Source organism: Apus apus, chromosome 16, assembly GCF_020740795.1.
Source record: "Apus apus isolate bApuApu2 chromosome 16, bApuApu2.pri.cur, whole genome shotgun sequence".
NCBI lineage: Eukaryota > Metazoa > Chordata > Aves > Apodiformes > Apodidae > Apus > Apus apus.
Window position 1 is genome coordinate 4,981,971 of NC_067297.1, and position 17,617 is coordinate 4,999,587.

Here is a 17,617-nt window from a genome sequence, read left to right on the forward strand (position 1 = left end):
AAAAAAAAAAACCCTGTGGAGATCTCCACATAGAGCAGCGGGTTCACATTCTTGAGAGGTTCTCTCCCTGCTTCTACATGGCTGTGAGATGAGTCACGGTTGTTCCCTAAGTCCACTCCTGCGGAGGGGCAGGAGATGGCTGGGGACACGGCCCCAGGGGACACAGCCCCAGGGGACACGGCCCCAGGGGACACGGCCCCAGGGGGCAGGGCCACCACACCAGGGCTCCGGGCCTGTGTGTGCACGGGTGGGATTGCAAAGACCTATTCAGTGGGAAACGTGAAACGTCTGTAAAATATTGTGTAGTTACTGAGAACTCTTAAACACTTCCAGTGTAGTAATGCACCGGGTTTCATTTTTGGTGGTAGTAACAACGGTTAAGGAGAGAGAAGGAACTTAAGTTTCTCTCTGCTTCTGCAGCCTTTCAGGGTGTCAGCAGGGCACCGCGCTGTGCTGCGGGGTAAGCCCATCAGCTTCAACTTGCTGGATGGGTTTTCCAGCCTGGGAAGAAAGAGATGCTTAGAACAATGTATGGAGAAAGCCCTCCTTCCCTTTCCTACTTTCAATTGTATGCAGATGAAGCGCAGTAAAAGCCTGTTTCTGCCCCTTGCAGGTCCCTCAAGCTAAGGAGCTGGACTTCGAGTAAGTGGCAATCCCTCCTTCAGCCGCTTTGCGAGATGCTGCTCCGGGCTGCCCTTGGTGCGGAGCCCCCCCGGAGCAGGTAAAGCCGCAGGGCGCCCGGCTGCGGGCACCGTGTCCAGTGCCGCTCGCTCCCCCGGGATCGGGCCCGGGGCTCCCGCCTCGCCTCGCCCCGCCGCCCCCGCCCCGCGCTGCCCGCGCTGCCCTGCAGGGGGCGCTGCTGGCGCCGGCTCCGCGCCGCCGGGTGCTGCGGCCGAGGGCGCCGCGGGGCGGGAGCGGGGCCGGGAGCGGAGCGGGGCAGCGCCCGGCGGGCCGGCACCGGCGTCCGCACCGCCACACGCCTCCTGGGCGCGGCCGGAGCCTTGCGGAGTGGCGCCCCGAGAGCAGGTGGGTGATGCTGAGGTCGCCCTGGCTGGGCTCCGCGGTGAGGGGCGGCGGGTGCGCGGTGTGCGGCTCTCCGGGCGGAGCGGGACTTCCCCGCCGGGGAGGGCTGCGGGTCTTGCCCCGCTGCCTCCTCCCGCTCGGGCGGTGCGGGCGGACCCGGCGCCCCGCTGGTGCATCCCGAGCCGGCCGTCGCGGTCCTGTGAGCAGCTCAACTTCCTTCGCGGTGTTGGCGGCAGCTCCGCGTCCTCTCCTGCCTCTGCCGCGTGTTTTAAAAGTGGCTGCCCGCTGCCCTCTCGGTGCTGACTAACTCCTTGCCTCAAGACGGGGGCGATTTTTCTTTGCCACCACTTCCCCTGCCCTGGCAGGGATGTTTTTCCCACTGTGGAGCCGGTGCTTTTCACACCGTTCTGATTCCCAACTGTCAGTTCCCCGACACACCCCCACAGTCCGAGATGTTTGCTTCACGGATCTTCCTTCAAACATCAAGTGCTGGACTTTGCCCCCCTGCACCCAGCCATCCTTCTAGCCCTTCAGCTGGTATTTGTGCTTCATCATAAAGTAGTGATTCTGCAGGAGCACTCTGCATCCTGTAAAGTACCTCGTCTTGTGTCAACTGACCAAAGCAGTATTCGATGGTGTCCTGGGAGCTCTCTAAGCCCTTGGTACCCAGTGAGGACATTAGTAGAGCTGCCAGTCACAGAGGGTCTTGGTGTCTCTGTGCTGAGGGCAGAGGACAGATAAAGGAAAAGGGAAGAAGCTGCAAGGTGCCATTTGTCTCCAGAGCTGTGTGGAGGATGTGTGAGAAGGCTTTCTGCCCTGGCAGACAGGGCTCTGGGGCCCTGCCGGGGTGTCCTGCCCTCACGGAGGTACAGGAAGCCCATCCTGGAAGAGCACATTGAAGGAGATTTTACTGCATGGTCGTTTGTGTGATCCAAGAGTCGCTCAGAAGCACCACGGTTGCTTTCCTGTGCTTTTTATGTCCTGGTGCAGTATCAGCTTGGGGTAAGTTTTGAGTTCAGAGATATTGCAGGTTTTGCTATAGCTTGAAAGTAGAAAAGGTGGTCAAGCACCATCTTTAAAACTGCTTTGGGCAGAGGACTCATGGAGGAGACAGGAAGGGTTAATTTAAAGAGAACAACATGACTCACATAGTAAATAGCAGTTAATAGAATTGCTGTAACTACTTAAAATTTTTTTCCGAAGCAGATGGTCAACTATTAGATAACTCAATCTTTGGATGTATTTGTTTTCAGGTTTCTTATCAGGCTCGTAAGCCTCAGACCCGTGTAACTCAAGAACTGTAGTAATTGATAATTCTTCTGCATGAGAGAAACTCTTAAGAGAGAGAAAGCATGGCCAGCTCCTGCTGCTAGAGACTCCCCCAGAGCATATTGCACAAGTGAAGTATAAAAAGGTTAGATAAAGTGACCAATGGGGATGGAAGAAATATTTCAATTGAATTAGACATGTGGAAGAAATACCCTCTTTTGAATATCAATTAAAAAGTCAATATAAATGCAATCACATTTTACAAAAATACTGTAAAAATTAAACCCTTTCTAATGTGGCAAATTGATTAAATTCAGAATTAACCAGGAAAGCTATGGGCCTCTGAATTTGTAGAGAAAACACGTGCGTACAAACTGCAAACATGTATGTGTGTATATTAAATAAAAATTACCTACTCCGGGATGCAGGGAGGGGAAGCAGGTCTCTTTTTAATGCTGTTCAGGTGATAAGTTTGTGATTTAGACATGTTCATAACCTGTCTGTCTTTCCATATGTATTTTTATATTTTAAAAATAGAATCAGCATCATCCTATGCCAGACCAAGGGATGTCAGCCCTGTAATGGTGTTTTTAGCCTCTGTCCTTCTGTCAGTGGGTGCAAAGGGCACTAAGGATTTGAGCTGAAAAGCCTCCTGCCAGGTCTCCCATGTTTGCATTTCTGTTTTTGCTGATATTTTAATAGAGTGTTTCCATAAAGGCTGCTGGCACTGTTGCCTTTGGATGTAATCAACTTTTCAAAGCTATTTGTCTTCTTTGTTTAATCTTCAATAACAGATTTTGTGTAGAGCCATGTGGTTAAGCCCTCTTAAGAAGTATTGGGAAAAGCTCAATCCAGCAGGAGGTTTGGAGGGACTGTTTTGATTCTTCACTCTTTCTTTCAGTTGTGTTTCTTTGAAGGGTCTGGGCTGGCTGGCCGAGTACATCCCCTTCAGTCTTGAGCCTGGCAGCTTTTCCATATGGTGTGGAGGGAAAAATTTCACCCTTCACCACTTCCCCTCCTCCTGGGTGACTGATGGCTGTGTGCTTTCTCGTCTATACAGGATGTTTAAGGCTTCACTGATTTTCCACCTTATTTTCACTATGCTTCAGTTCTTTGCTTCGGTTTGACATTTCCAGCCACATTCTCACTCGTGAGGTGGGACAAGGCATAGTGTGGCTGAGCTCTCTCTGAGGTCTGCACAGCTGTGACTGAGGAGGTTTCCATCCAGAGGCTGTATTTGGCATCTCTCTTGGTGTCCTGCAAAGTTTGTCTTGTGTTCAATTTAAACAGATTTCATTTTTTTCTTGTTCATTCTCTCCATCTGATCTGGATGGTGAATAACTATGTCTTTCTTGTGTGCTTTCCATCAGCAGATGGAGATGGACTATTAAAGCTTTCATTTTTATTGGACTCTAAATCCCAACGTATCTTGAGCTGTGTGTCAAGAAATCGGGGAGAATTCTCACAAGGCAATGCAGAGTTACTCCCTTTCCCCAGTGTCTGGTATTTAGGACCAGAAAGCTTGGTTGCCTCATGGATCACCTTTGGTTTTACAACAACGCATCTGAACAGCCTTGGCGAAGCTACTTGAAATTGCACCAGTTGTGGTTATGAAAAGATGAGGTTATGAAAAGAGCTGATGAGCCACTAAGTGCTTTGGAGAGCTCAGAAAAAAGCCAAATGCAACAAGATGGCTTCTGTAAAGATTATATGTTCGGGGTGAACACTGGTGTTAGGCAAAAGTGTTAACAGTGCTGCGGCAGGTCTGCGAGTGCGAAGTGAGTGCAAGTTTTGTGCCTTCCTGTTCAGGATGCCTGGGGCTTGATATGGGTGCTATAAACAGACATCTAGTGCTACGTGAGACATCCTGATGGGGCTGGCAGAGAACAGGACAGGACCTAAGGGAGGGGTGTGTCTTTCTAAAGTGACAGCAGAGGCTCGGGGCACTTTAGACTTCACCGTTCACTTGTATTTAAGCAGCTAACTCAGCCCCAATCAGTTTAGTTTATGACTTGCTCTGGAGAAAGGATGCTTTTCATCATTGTGCCTATTGGTTGATTATTAGAAATTTCCAGGTAGCATATAATACAATGTATCCTATGTAAAGTATATTCAAATGCTGTTGAGGAAGACACACAGGAGCAGGAGTACTGGAGCCTCATTGCCCACAAAGCAGCAGTAAAACTAGTGTCAGGAAGGGCCACATTTAAAGTTTTATGTATGTTTTGGGGCTCTTGCTGATGTTGTTTTGGTTTGTTGTTTTTTTTTTTTTTTTTGAGAAGTTACACATTTCAAGCCCAAATAAAATAAGTAATTTGTTGCAACTACAAATGCAGCAGTGGAAGGCAGGGTTTGAAAAGAAATGACAGCTACGAGACAGATCGTGTTTATCTTAGATGATAAGTCAGGGTTTCCATGCAGTAGGTTTATCACTAACTGATGGGTAACAAGATAAAGTCCAGGTGTTACAGAGGGATGTGGAAAGACCTGAAACAGGAATAAAGAATACTTTACATAGCATTTTTAGGGATCATTTGCAAACAATGCATCTGAGACAATGGAGGAGGTAGCAGGGAGTGGAATTTCTTGCAGGGGGTGGTTGGAGCCAGGGACAGGGGGGAGGGAAAGGCATACAGAGGATGAGGGAATCTTCCTGTCCCTCTCTGATATGAAAAGAGGAAGGGGGGGTTTTCCTGAAGCTTTGGAGACGTGAGGAATGACATGCTGGGCTCCTGTCTGTATGTCGATTAGCATTTGTGATTGCACTCAAATGCAGGGTGGAAGGCACTCAGGCTTTCTCAGGAGGCCTCTAGGACTTGCAGATTGGGGCTGTTTTATCTGCTCACTTAGCTGAGATACAGCATTCTCCGTCTCCCTGTCCCCTGTGTTTATCCCAGGCGACGCTCACAGGGACAGTTGTGGCTCCTTGTTGAGAAGCTCTTGGAGGAGGGCAGGAGGGGGATTGTTCACTGGTGGAGCCATTTGAAGCTCAGCTGAACCTGAGCCAGTGCCAGCTGGGGGTCACGGCTGCATATCTCCTGGGCAGAGTCCCTGTGCCTTTGTGTGAGTAATGCTGCTCAACTGAGGGATCTGCCATTTAGTCTCATTCTGCTCTTATAATGTGTCCCTTTGGGAGGGCTGAGGTTTGCACAACTTTCCCTATTTGAAGTTTCTTTTCTCAATTAGTATTCAGACCTCAGAGTGTCTCCCATTTTTCTTCTAGTTTGGCTTCTCTGGAGTTATTTTGGTTTAGTTTTAGACTATTGAGTTCTCCTCTCACTTGTTGTCTCCTCTTTTTTTTTGCCTTCTTACTAGAGGAGCATGTTTCTGCTCTTTGTCTGTCCTATAATGTAAGGCTGTTACCCACATCCCCCTTTATGTAATAGGCAAGTCCTCTACAACCTGACCTATCATTTTGGTTGCTGAGGATTGTCACATCCTGGTACGAATCTATTGTTGAGGTTAGGGAGTTAAGAGAAGGAGGCTACTCACTATCGTGATCTGTGGTGATAACAACTTTGGTATCAGTATGAGATCCATATACTTGGGCACAGACTCGGATTTTCCATAGGAAACATTTCCCAGGATAAATGACAGCAAAAAAGTATGTGGCTCTTTAATATAATCTTCAGAAGAGAGGCACCTGATTGAAATTTATTTGAATAATTACTGTTTCCACATACGTCTGATCCACAGATCAGTGCCCAGGTTCAATGGGATGATGGAAAATAACATCAGAGTGACTTGGGCTGGCACCAGCAGTATTACAGTTTCTGGAGCATGTGTGGGGAAGCACGCTGACTTTTTAAAAAGTTTCTTGAATGTTCTGCAGCCTGGATTTTTGACCAAAAAAAATTACCTATGCTAATGGCTACCTGGTTAGGGATTCCTTAAAATACCCCAATTCCAAAAAGTGCTTCGCTGCCAGAAATCAAGCCTCTTTAGCTGGACCTGTTAAAGCTGAGGTACCTAACTTTGTGAAACATCTGAAAACATTAAGCTCTTGTTTTATGTCATCCTATGTCTTGCTAAATGCTGATCCAACCTCTGCTTGATCATTATGATTTATTTTGTGTTACAACATGGTTAGGCATCAAGGGTTCTGGCTGGTTCTTTGTAGTTAAGAGATTCTTTTTCTCTGGTACAACTGTTCGGCGTCAGCTCTTGAAGGATATAGAAAGGCAAGAAACTGCATTCGTGGGCTGGAGACTGGAAAGATGATTCATTGACAGTTTTTGTTGTCTTTCCCACTCCATTCCTAAAGAGAAATCTTCCTTTTCTTCCATGTAGCCGCAGTACAGCCTAGCTGTATGATTACAGCAGGCAAGAGATGGACACAGTGCACTTGAGAGAAACATTCCTAAAATTCTGGGGTTGTCTGTTCTGGGCACCTCCCTGGGATCCATCTCTGCTTGACTAACATCTGTTGCATTTGGAGTCAAGTGCTACAGTCCCTAAGGAATACTCCTTTGGAGGTTTTTTTGGTTTATTCTTGTTCTTCAAGGTGTGAGGATCATGGTTGTCATTTGTTTGAGAAACGATTGCAGGTTTCTTTACAGCTGGAGATTTTAATGGTTTCCTATTATGCAAAAATTGTAAAATATTTCATTTTCACAGGAGAAAAGGGACATTTCCCAAGCATAGTAGAGCTGTCTCTGTTGTAGCAGGGTACTTGCTGCTGCTCTCCTTGCCTTCCTGCCTCCTCTAGACAAGCAGAGCAGCTCATGAACAGCTAGTAAGTCCAGGAAAATGTTTTCTAAAGTCATTTATGAATGGTTACAGGTTCTTCAGTGCAATGGTTTGATACAGAAGGGGAGAAACCGATGGCTGGGAATGTCATTTTTGCCAGCATTTGCATGGTCTCTGCACCCCAGAACCTCAGTGTGCCCAGAACCTCAGTGTCCCTAGCCCAAGCCAGCAGAGGAGGAAGTGGGCAGAGGGAGCTGCTGTCACTTGTAAGCGGATGTGCTTTCACCACAGCACAGGGACTTAGGAAATGCTGGAAGGACTTTGTTAGAGTCCTCAGAGCGCCAGCTAAACACTGAGACTTTGGGATCAGTAAGCAGTGACACTGGAGAGTTCTTAATAAATGGGATCATAGTCAAGGGCTTGGAAATAAAAACCAGGTGCTTTGAGCACCTCTCAAAAGGCTTGTATTGGTGTGGCTGTCTGTGACAGGGAAGATGCAGGTCACTCTGCAAGAGTGTCGGAAGTATGGTGCAAGTCATAGCAAAGAGAAGAGGGGGGGACAAAATTAAGGGCATGTGGCCTTGTGACGTCATCAGAGCATCAGTTCCTCCTTATCCACAGAGGGTGGTGGAGTCCTAAAAATGTCTTAAATAGCTTAGAGACTGAGAGAGAAACACTAATGGGATGATGAGGCGTGACAGAGCAAATGAGCATTAGCAAGTCAGGGAAAAAAATGGAACCAGGGAAAGTTGCTGGAAAGAAACCAAGAGGCAGAAAATTTGTTATTGTGGCTTTTGCCTACTTTGGGGATGAGCACACACCACCAGCATTGTTGTTCTGTCTAAATGCTTTTTCACTGGTAGCTGATTGACAGGCTGAAGTGAAATGAGTTAACAGTGGTGCACAGGCTGGGGGTGCAGGGGGCCAGGACACACCCTGGGATGTGGGAGGAAATAGCGTTCTCATGTTGGCCAAAAATCAGCTGGTGTTGCAAGGCACATCCTCAATCTCAGAGACTGAGCCAGCAGTGAACAGCCCAGATAGAGCCAAGGGGAGTCAGGGAGGAGGCCATACTGGGGCAGACGGGAGCTCTGGGGGTGTTCAGACAGGCTCTACTGCCACGCCAGCAGGACAGGCTCTGTGGAGCTCAGGCTCAGTGCTGGTGCTGGGTCACTGCTTGAATTGATAAGAGAAGAGAGCAAGTTGGGAAGGAAGGATGTGATGAGCTGTGTTAGGACAGAGGCTTGACTCCTTTTCATACTGTGGGTGGCTGTGAGTCAAACTACTTGGATGGTGATGAGAGCTTCTTTGTAAGTCCTCTGTAATAAACCTTGCTCAGATGGGTCAGTGTATGGGCCACACATGAACTAATGCAGTGAAATAGCTTTACTTTGGCTCGGAGGCAGGTAGAATTTGCTCATCTCTGTTCAGATTGTACAGTGTCTTCATCAGGATAGGAAAGGACAGCTGAGAAATCACTATAAATTACAGAGAGAGTTATATTCCTTTTACTGTACAAGATAGGATGTTGGTTGACTTGGTACCACAGCTCTCCCTGCACTCGAGTCGAATGAGTTTTTGTTTCACTGGCAGAGGTCAGGCAAACATATTTAAACCTGCAGTAGGACAGTGCTTAGAGGAGAGGGAGCAGGGCTCACAAGGCCTCTGGTTTGGGAAGGCAAATAGGGTTTGGGAACAACTGGATAAAGTCGTAGGAAAACAAACAGATGTACACAATTCTCAACTGCCTGTCTGGAAACTTAATATAGAAATGAGAGGTGAAGTCACATCTGCAGAGAAGTCTACTCCATTACTTTTAAATACATTGGAATTAATGCAATATGATAAATATTTTCAGAGCAAATTCCTCCCTTGTCTATATTCCTCAGTGGGACACCTCTTCTTGATATCCTGTTTCCTCATTTCTCTTACTGTGTTCTTGAAGGAAATGCTCCTCATGTATGAACACAGCTGGCTTGAGTAGGGCTGTGGGGAGGCAGAGTTTGCTCTGACTTCTTCCCTAACACAGGAAAGGAAAACTGGATCCTCAGAGACATTGTGGATTATATTGGCAGAAGTAGCTCGTTTCTGGACATGGGACATGATTTTAATTATACTTTTTTACATGTCTGTCTTACAAAAGTTTGTCCAAATGCTCTATTTTTTATTTTTGGAAATGCCACTGTAGGGAAATCAACATCATCATCCATCCTGGATATAAATGGTTTCCTCAAAAATCCAACATGTTTCTGTGCCTTTTGGCAATGTGTCATGGTGCCTGCTGCCCAGTGAGACTTTACTCTAGTGAGCATAGGGGAACCTTCTCCCTTTTGTTTGTTTGTTTGATCTGGCTTATTTAACTGCTGGTCATTCAGCTTTACTTAGTTTTGCCCTCCCTGGCTTTTTTCTACTGTTAGAATGGGAATAATTACTATGACGGCTTTTTTTCTTGCTTTTAAACATTTATAACATCCACTTAGGAAAAAAAAAACAGTCAAATGTCTTCTGTTCTAGTCTTCTCTTCCGCTACTGCAATAAAAATTAATCCACTTCTAGCCCTTGGAGGGCAGGAGACAAAGCTGAAATATTGGTTTTGCATTAGCCATTCCTCTTAGCCAGCCCATCTGTGTTACAACATTTGCTTGTTGTCCAGAGGGGTTTCATTTTTCAGGTGCCTTTGTTTTGTGATTTTTATGTGGGGTCTAAACAGGAGGAGGAGAGAGATACGGGAAAGGCTTGAAGGATATGATTTCCTTATGCTCTTTGTTGCTGTTGCTGCTGCAGTGGTATTAGTAACCCCCTAGTTGCTAAAGGCTTTGCACCCAGATTCACCATGCTTGTTCTTGCTGTGAGTATAGCCTGGACTGCAGCAGAGATGGAAATGTAAAGCAGAAATGTTGTCTCTTCATTTCTGGACTGACAAAGATTAGGAGCAGTACAGATCTTTGAAGAGCCATCTCTTTTGCCTTTCACAGGTACATGCAGTGAAGGTTTTAAGTCTTGGAGGGCTACTGCTTTCCTGGGAGAGGGGATGAGACCAAGTTTAGCAAAGCTGAAGCCCTCATTTTGCTCAGTATTTCTGCAGAATTTGCAAAGCCAATCCAGAAACCTTGTTGCCTCACTGTAGGATATACAGTGGAGGAAGACTTCAGTCCCCAAACAGAGACAAGCTCTGTGCTTCAGAATATCCTTGGCCCTGCATTTTTTTGCAGTCAGAGCATCAGTGGCTCGGATGATGTTTTGGAGAAAGTCTCAGACTATCTTCTGGAATGGTCAAACTGCCATGTGAAGCCCCTTGATAGAACAAGGACTTCCAGGTATCACTCTGTTCTACACTTGTATGGGTGTCCACACAGGCAGGTCTGCGGGTCCCTGGGCATCTGTAACTCCAGGGAAGGCTGATGGAAACTGCAAGTGCTCCAGGTACCTGAAAACCAAGGTACGCCAGCGTGGTCTGCTGATAATTTTGCCTGCTTTGTTTCACTTATATCCTTTGTTAACAAAGAGCAGTCTAGAGGGAAATAGTCTATTATTAATATTTAATTTCCGCCTATTACGGTAAGCAGATGACCTAAAAAGATCCTTTAGCTTCAGCCAATAATAAAGCAAATCGGGGAATGAGAAAAAGTGTGTCTTAGTTAGATGGGTGATGCCTCCCTCCTCCTCTCTTTCTTGGCCCACCCAGCCACATCCCTTCACCCTTGGCAGGAGGGAGGCTGCTCCCCCACAGCTTTGTGTGCAGCCTGGGCCATGGGGAAGCTGCTCTTCCTGGGGTATTCATAAAATACCCAACTTCAGAAGGTAAACTGTGGAGCAATGCAGGAAAGTGCTGCGACTGCCTTCCCTGTCATTCTCCCCAGAAGGACAGCTGTTTTTGTTATATTTTACAGCCTGAGTTGTTCTGCAAATTTATGTACTGCCTGTGAGCACATTGGCTGGTTTATTGTGACTGGGTACTCAAGAAATGGGGAGAGACAAGATTTCTTAGAGGCTTTGGCTTAAAATATAGCGAGATTCTCTTTGAGCTGAGGAGATTTCAAAGAGAGAATAAAAACTGACAAGCATCTCCCCCTCCAGGCTTTGGAAAGTAGGAAACAAATGATTCAGAAGCAGCAGTTTTCTGCTTATAGCCATTTGTGAATTCCAGGGTTTTCCCTAAGGGAGTTAGGTAATCTGCATGTGGCTGGTACCTGGGAGGGGTCATGTTGTTAAAGGAGATGCTAGATTGTGATCTGTGGAATGAGCCTCGATGAAGACTCCCCTGTGGCCTCATGAGCTGTGTGCTGCCTTGCTTACCCCATCCTGAAGCAGACCAGGAGACACCAATCCCCTCTGGAGCCCAGGGAAGTTGCAGTCTGGCACCTACATGCCCACTGACTGTCTTGGGTGCCCTGAGGGCTGCTGATTCCCTGGAGATTTTGCTAATGCTCAAGAGGAACTGTCAAACTGAAGTGTGACAGACACTGTCATAAATGCCAGCCTGGCACAGGGAGCAGAGAGCACTTCTCCATGCCAGTGGGATAGAGCACAGGCATTCCAAAGCAGGACACCTGGACTCAGCCTGGAGGGGCCAAGCAGGGAATGAGCTGGTGTGAGTTGAGTGATTTGAACCAAGCACTGGTCAAGGGCTCACCTAGAAGCTTTTGGCACTCAGGAGAGAGAAGGGGCAACGACTTACTCCAAAGCCAACTGGAGATGCCAAACAAAAGCTTGCTTAGGCTCCAGTGGTGAATTGCTTCATGGGAACATGCTGTTCAGATGCTTTATTGCATTTTCAAGGAGCAGTTTTTCATTGGGGCTGAAATCTGAGAGAGAACAGAGTGTTCCAAGTCACTAAAAATGACCAGAGCCACAGCTTTACAGGTTTGTGAGTGGCAAGAAAGGTTTATTTAATAATGGGAAAAGGCCGGAACATAGCCCAGGGTATCAAGAAAGCATTAATCCAATTAACAAAATAAAACAAGGGCTTAAGAAGAAATACTAATTGCAGCTGTCCTGCAGGTTGAGTGATACAGGTTATTTTTCTTAAGCTTCAAGAAGCTTGCAATATTGATCCCTCAAGGGCCTGATATGTTAAATATACACTTCCCAGTGAGTAAAGCAGGTTGTTAATTAATTTTGTCTTGTCAGACCTGATTGCTGAACCTTTGGGTCTTGCGTGAAGTAGATGATTCTGTAATAAATTTTGCATTGCCTCTGGATATGTGTCTTCTTCTCTAGGTGGTTTATATTTCATTTTATCCCTGTTGAGTACGTTTCTAGCCATGTGAGCAGAAATAGTGGGACTTTTCTTGTTGTAAAGCAAGTTGCAAATACTGCTACTGTTACTACCGTTAACATGTTGGGCTATAGCAGGGAAGAGATTAATTGAGGTGAGATGGGTGAGTTTGGGTTGAACAGAGGAACCTCCCAGGATGTGGCACCTTCTGTAAGCAGCAGGTGAGGCCTCTGATGTGCTGGAGTTGTGTGGCTAGTAATTGTTTTTTCTAATGTCTGTGGCTACCACTGAAGCAGACAGAAAATGTTGTTTTATCATAGCTGGGACACCTGCTCAGTTCTGTGCATTTCTCTTCTGAGATGTGCTGGCTTTGCAGAACTCTTAAGTGTTTTCCAGCCCATCTGGGAGCAGAAAAGGGTGGAAGGACATGTTGTCCTCTTCTGGACATAACATCTCACAGATTGCTTTGGAATAAATGGCCTGTGCTTGGGTTGACAATTCACACCACTGTTTATGAAGGGGGATGGGAAACAAGGAAAGAAAGAAATTAAAAGATAAAAAATTCAAGGTTAACATCAGACCATGAAACAGAAGGTTAAAGGCTCTGTTGTGTCAGAAAACAGTATGTGCTGTGGCCATTAGACTTCATATTCCAGAGCTGTGCTTTTTCAGGATACAGAGAGAGCTGTGGGTAGTTCCAGCTTTGTCTTTGTGCTGAAGGGGTTAGTGTGTGGGGAATCTCCATACCATGGATTCGTTATTCCCACCATGTCCTGTTGGAAAATGAGTTTGAGATGAGCCATTGAAAGAGCCAGGTTAAACAAAATGCGTCTAGGATTAATATGGATTCATAATCCTACTAAAGGATGCTCTGAAATGGGAAATAATATCCCAGTAATTTCACTGTGATCCTCTTCACTGAGGTGTATGTGGTATGAACATGAGGTGCAAGGGTAACACAGCAGAGCTTTTTAAGAAATCCTCTCAGTATCAGGATTAATGTGACCAGGTCTTAGGCTGGCTTCTTTCAAAAAGCTGTTTCTTCAGTTCTTTTGACTTCATTTCAGAGTAGCTTTTGAGGGTGGTTTTACTTTACATAGCAGTAGTTTTGGCACAGGTTTGTCACAGTCATGTATTAATTTTTTCTGCTCTTGTCCTGACACAGAGCTTTGGTCATGAGCTTGACCTGCATGGCAGTGTGTAAGTCTGTTAGGAAGTGGGGACCTGTTCACACCCCTCCACTGCCAGAGTGTTGCCCTGCCACTGTCTCTGCTGCCCTGATGCTGAGAGACAGGGAGCTTGGCCCCTCTGCAGAGCCTTTGGGCACAGACCTGTGTCCTACCTCTGACCAGCACACACTGTGTTTCTCTTACAGACCTGTTTCGCCCACTGCTTTGGTTGGTTGGTTTTTCCTCCTGCCACCTTTTTCCTATCTTTTTTTTTTCCCCTTTCTTGCTTATACAAATACACCAAGTGTTGTTAATTTTTCATGTTGCCCCTTCTGTTTTCTCTCCCTCCAGATTTTTCTTTATTTCTATCTTATATTAATTCTAATCCCCTTTCCTGGAAGTCAGGCTGGGGGAGGGCAGGTAGTTTTCAGTATCACTGCTTTGAAATAAACCTACTGGGATTTGTAATGGACAATCAGGTGGTAGCAGAGTGATGCAGGAGCATATCACTGACATCTCTGAAATTCAAGTAAAAGCAATATTTAAGAGGTCAGTGGAAAACAAGACTTTTTGCTAAAGAAAGATAGACAATATTGAGATGTCTTGGGGGTTTTGTTCTTTAGAAAAGATTAAAAGGATGATCTTTATCTTCCTCTTAACAGCTAGTTCGGAAACCAATCTCTTCTGTTGATTTGTTCCACCAAACCAAACAAAACACGCAAGATTGCTGAAGGAGGAGGAGAAGCTGGGTTTTTGAAGCACATCCAAACCACCACGAATCATTCACTTTCCTTTCAAATGCAGCATTAGCAATAGAGCTCTAAATCAATGAAAGGTCTAAAATTAAATTTTATTTCTGAGATCAGATGTGAATCACAAGTTAATCATATTTTCTTTTATTATCACTGTCTTTACCCTTTTATTTTATCCTGAGAAATTAGGTTTCTGACTTGAAAACAGAGCAAACTGTGAAGGCATGAAACCCTGCTGGGTTAGACCACACCAGATCACCTGTGGATGAGGTCCCAAAAATCTTTTGTTTTGGAGGTTCATGTTGCATCCAAAACTGAACTGATCTGTCAGTTAGTGGTCTCTCTCTCCCTCAGCCCTCTGATGTTTCAAGTAGGTATTTTCTTAAATTAATGAGAAAATATTACTTGCTAAATAATGTTTAAAACCCACTCTGGAAGTGACAGGGTAGGACAGCAAACATTCATCTCTTGACATGGCATGGATCTCAGGGAGCTGTATTCTCCCTTGCTGTATTTTTCAGTTGGAGCTGTGGTGAAATGCAGCCCTGTCTGAAAGCAGAGGTGACCTGCAAGATTAGTGTGTGAGTACATAGATGATGTGTATCTGTTCATGTGAGATGGCAGCAGCAGGGACCATGTTTCCTTGCAAGCAGCCCCAACTTTAGTCCCAGATTTGTGTGCATGAAACTGCAGGAGTGTAGAGTTGAGAGATGCTGTTGGCGTTGTGCCTGTGTGTGCGTTTCTTGGAGAGGTGTATCTTGGTGGACGTATTTCTCACTGGTTGTAGTTGAAGAATAAAGCTGACCTGAATCTGTGGATGCAACAAACACTATGGACAGTGCAGGTATCATGAATAAATGGTTTGCTTATAGGATAAAGATTTATGTGAACAAAGCCAATGGTGATGCAGGAGGGGAACCTGCAGAGCTCCTCGCAGAGTGTCCGTGCTGAGTGGGACAGTCCTCAAAGATGTCACTGTCTGACATACCTGGAACTATTCTCCCTGCAGCTGATCACGTAGCAGCATCTGTGCACTTGAAGGGAAGACTGGGTGTGGCATCAGAGTGGTGACCACACGTCCCCCTGTGATTGAGGGTTCGTGTCGCCGCAGAGCAGCGGACTGGTGGCAAAGTACGTGAGGGTGGGCAGCACGTGATGGCTCCAATCTTGTGTTTATGAGCAGAGAGAGACAGGTGTATGTAAAAAGGCTCCTCCACCTTTCCCCTGTGCAGCCACAGCACTTGCCAAGGCATAATTAGTGGGGCTCTCGTGTTTCAGGGCAGACTATTGAGCAGCTGCTGAAGTGCCAGCTCAGTTGGTAGCCTCAAAAACAAACTGTCCCTTGTTTCTCATCACCAGTGTGAAACTGCCTTCCCGAACCTTGGGTTTGGCCCTGCAGCTTTCACAGTAGACAAAATGTGAGGTTTTTGCCAGTGATGTATTCTTCTAGGTCTGTTTAATATCCGTTATCAATTTAATGTGCCACTTTAATGAGATTTTGCTTTTTCCATCTCCTCTGTAGAGCTGATTACTTAGTGTGTGTGGTTGGTGTTTGTTTTTGTTTTTTTTAAAGGAACCTACAAGTGAAGAAGTTGACTATTTGCTTCAGCTGAAGAGAATATTTTCCAAGTCCTTGGGGGAGAAAAGGTGAAAAAGAGAAACGGAGGATGTTGCTAGTAGGTATATACACGACAGGAAGCCATGACTAGCAGTGTGACTGTCAACAGGAAACAAAAAGTCACAGCTGCTGTGAAGCTGCCATACAGTACGCCTTCTGTGTCATGTTGCCTGCTGAACTTTGTGGCCTGTGGAGCAGTCTGTGTCTGAACGAGATACTCTCCTGTCCAGTCATCTGCTGGAGTTTGAGTTATTCTGCATCTGGTTAATCCACTTTGCTGGAGTTCGCAAGTCCTGGTTGTTTCTTTCCTTGACACCTGCTACTGTAAAGACCTTGAACAGCTTTGAGGAGAAAAGTGGGCATGTGAGCAACCTTCATTGGCTGGCAGCTGAGGGCTCCTCAGACCCCAGGCAGCTTTGAGGTGTCTTGGCTGTTCAGTGCTCTGCAGATATGAACGCTGAGCTTTTCTTGCACGTTCTCACATTGGCCTGGTCGCTCTCACCATGCTAGTACATGGGAAAGAAGACTTCCTCTCAGACATAACTTACATCGTCCTGGAACTGGTCATTGCGGTGCTGGCAATCCTGGGGAACATCCTGGTCTGCTGGGCAGTCTATTTGAATAGCAACTTGCAGAACGTCACCAACTATTTTGTGGTGTCCCTGGCTGCTGCTGACATTGCCGTGGGAGTGCTGGCAATCCCCTTTGCCATCACCATCAGCACTGGCTTCTGTGCCTTCTTCTATGGCTGCCTTTTCATTGCCTGCTTCGTGCTGGTCTTGACTCAGAGTTCGATCTTCAGCCTCCTTGCCATTGCCATTGACAGGATCATTGCCATCCGCATACCCCTCAGGTGAGCACTGGCTGGGCTGGGGGTTGGAGCTGGGCTGGTGAGGGATGGACATTAGGGAAAACAACACGTTCCCTTCAAGGAAGGGAAAGTTAAATAAGCAGCAGCAGTTTTTCCCCATGCAATTTGGAAAAAAGACTTTTCTAAGTCTTGAAGGCTGCCTTCAGTGCTGGGTTTTCTGGTCACTTCTTTTTCCAGATCTTCTCTGTTCTCATGGTGTGTGTCCATGGCATCACACCAGTGCCGCCCAGGAGCTGCTGTTCTGTATTTAGACAGGATTGTGCAGGAACCTCAATAACCTGTGCCCTGGGCTGGAGCCAAAAGCACCAGAGGGATCTCTGTGGGAAATGAGGGCTAAAGCCCCACATGGTGATCCTGAAGGTCTTTTCCAACTTAAGTGATTCTGTGATATGGTGGAGGACAGAAAGGGGTTGAAGTCAACTTGTTTCCTTCCCTGTGGGGAGACTGGGGGACTCTCCTGCAGCTGTAGCAGCTGGGTTGTGGAGAGTGGGGATTTTCTCTTGTGGATCCATTAAATGGGAAGGGAGAAGAGTCGGCAGGCTGTGAAGCAACAGGGCTTAGGAAGATCTGGAGTAGCTTAGGCACTGCCTCTGGGAGCAAAGCATGTCAAGGTCAAGGCAGAAGCTTGTCCCAAACCAGACCTGGATAAAGTTATTCTGTGATCTCTATTCTGGTGTTTAAAGGAAGGACATTTAAATCTTAGAACTCGAAAGCTGACTGTGACCAGCTGTACATTGTGTGCAACAAGGGGGGCTGACGTGGGACACTGGGAAGTTTTGCCACATGCACAGAGGCTGCTACTCAGTTCGGTTTCCCAGAAGCAGACTGTTGTGCTGGGTATGTCTGACTGTGGGCACGGAGCAGCATTGCACTTCATGGGGTGGGCTTGAGTGCTTTGTGACAAAGGCTCCAAGTCATTCAGAAAGCTCAAAAGATGTAGAGGAAGCCTCAGGGGAGGCTAGTGCAGGCAGAGTGTAGGAGTCTCCTTCCTTCCCGTTTTGTCCTTAG

General features: G+C 46.4%; 1 protein-coding gene across 3 annotated transcripts in view; it reads left to right on the top strand.

Moving 5' to 3' along the window:
- Positions 1–970: 970 nt before the first annotated feature.
- ADORA2A (adenosine A2a receptor) overlaps positions 971–17,617 on the top strand; it is a 28,959-nt gene continuing 12,312 nt past the window's right edge. Inside the window, exons 1-2 of one of the 3 annotated variants that reach the window (XM_051634260.1) lie at positions 971–1,026; positions 15,694–16,591. In XM_051634260.1, the coding sequence (XP_051490220.1) occupies positions 16,242–16,591 (350 nt within the window). In that variant the 5' untranslated portion in view covers positions 971–1,026; positions 15,694–16,241. Of the gene's footprint in view, positions 1,027–1,801; positions 2,026–2,358; positions 2,438–15,693; positions 16,592–17,617 lie in introns of those variants that run through there. The other 2 variants (XM_051634261.1, XM_051634262.1) reach the window with 2 other exon arrangements.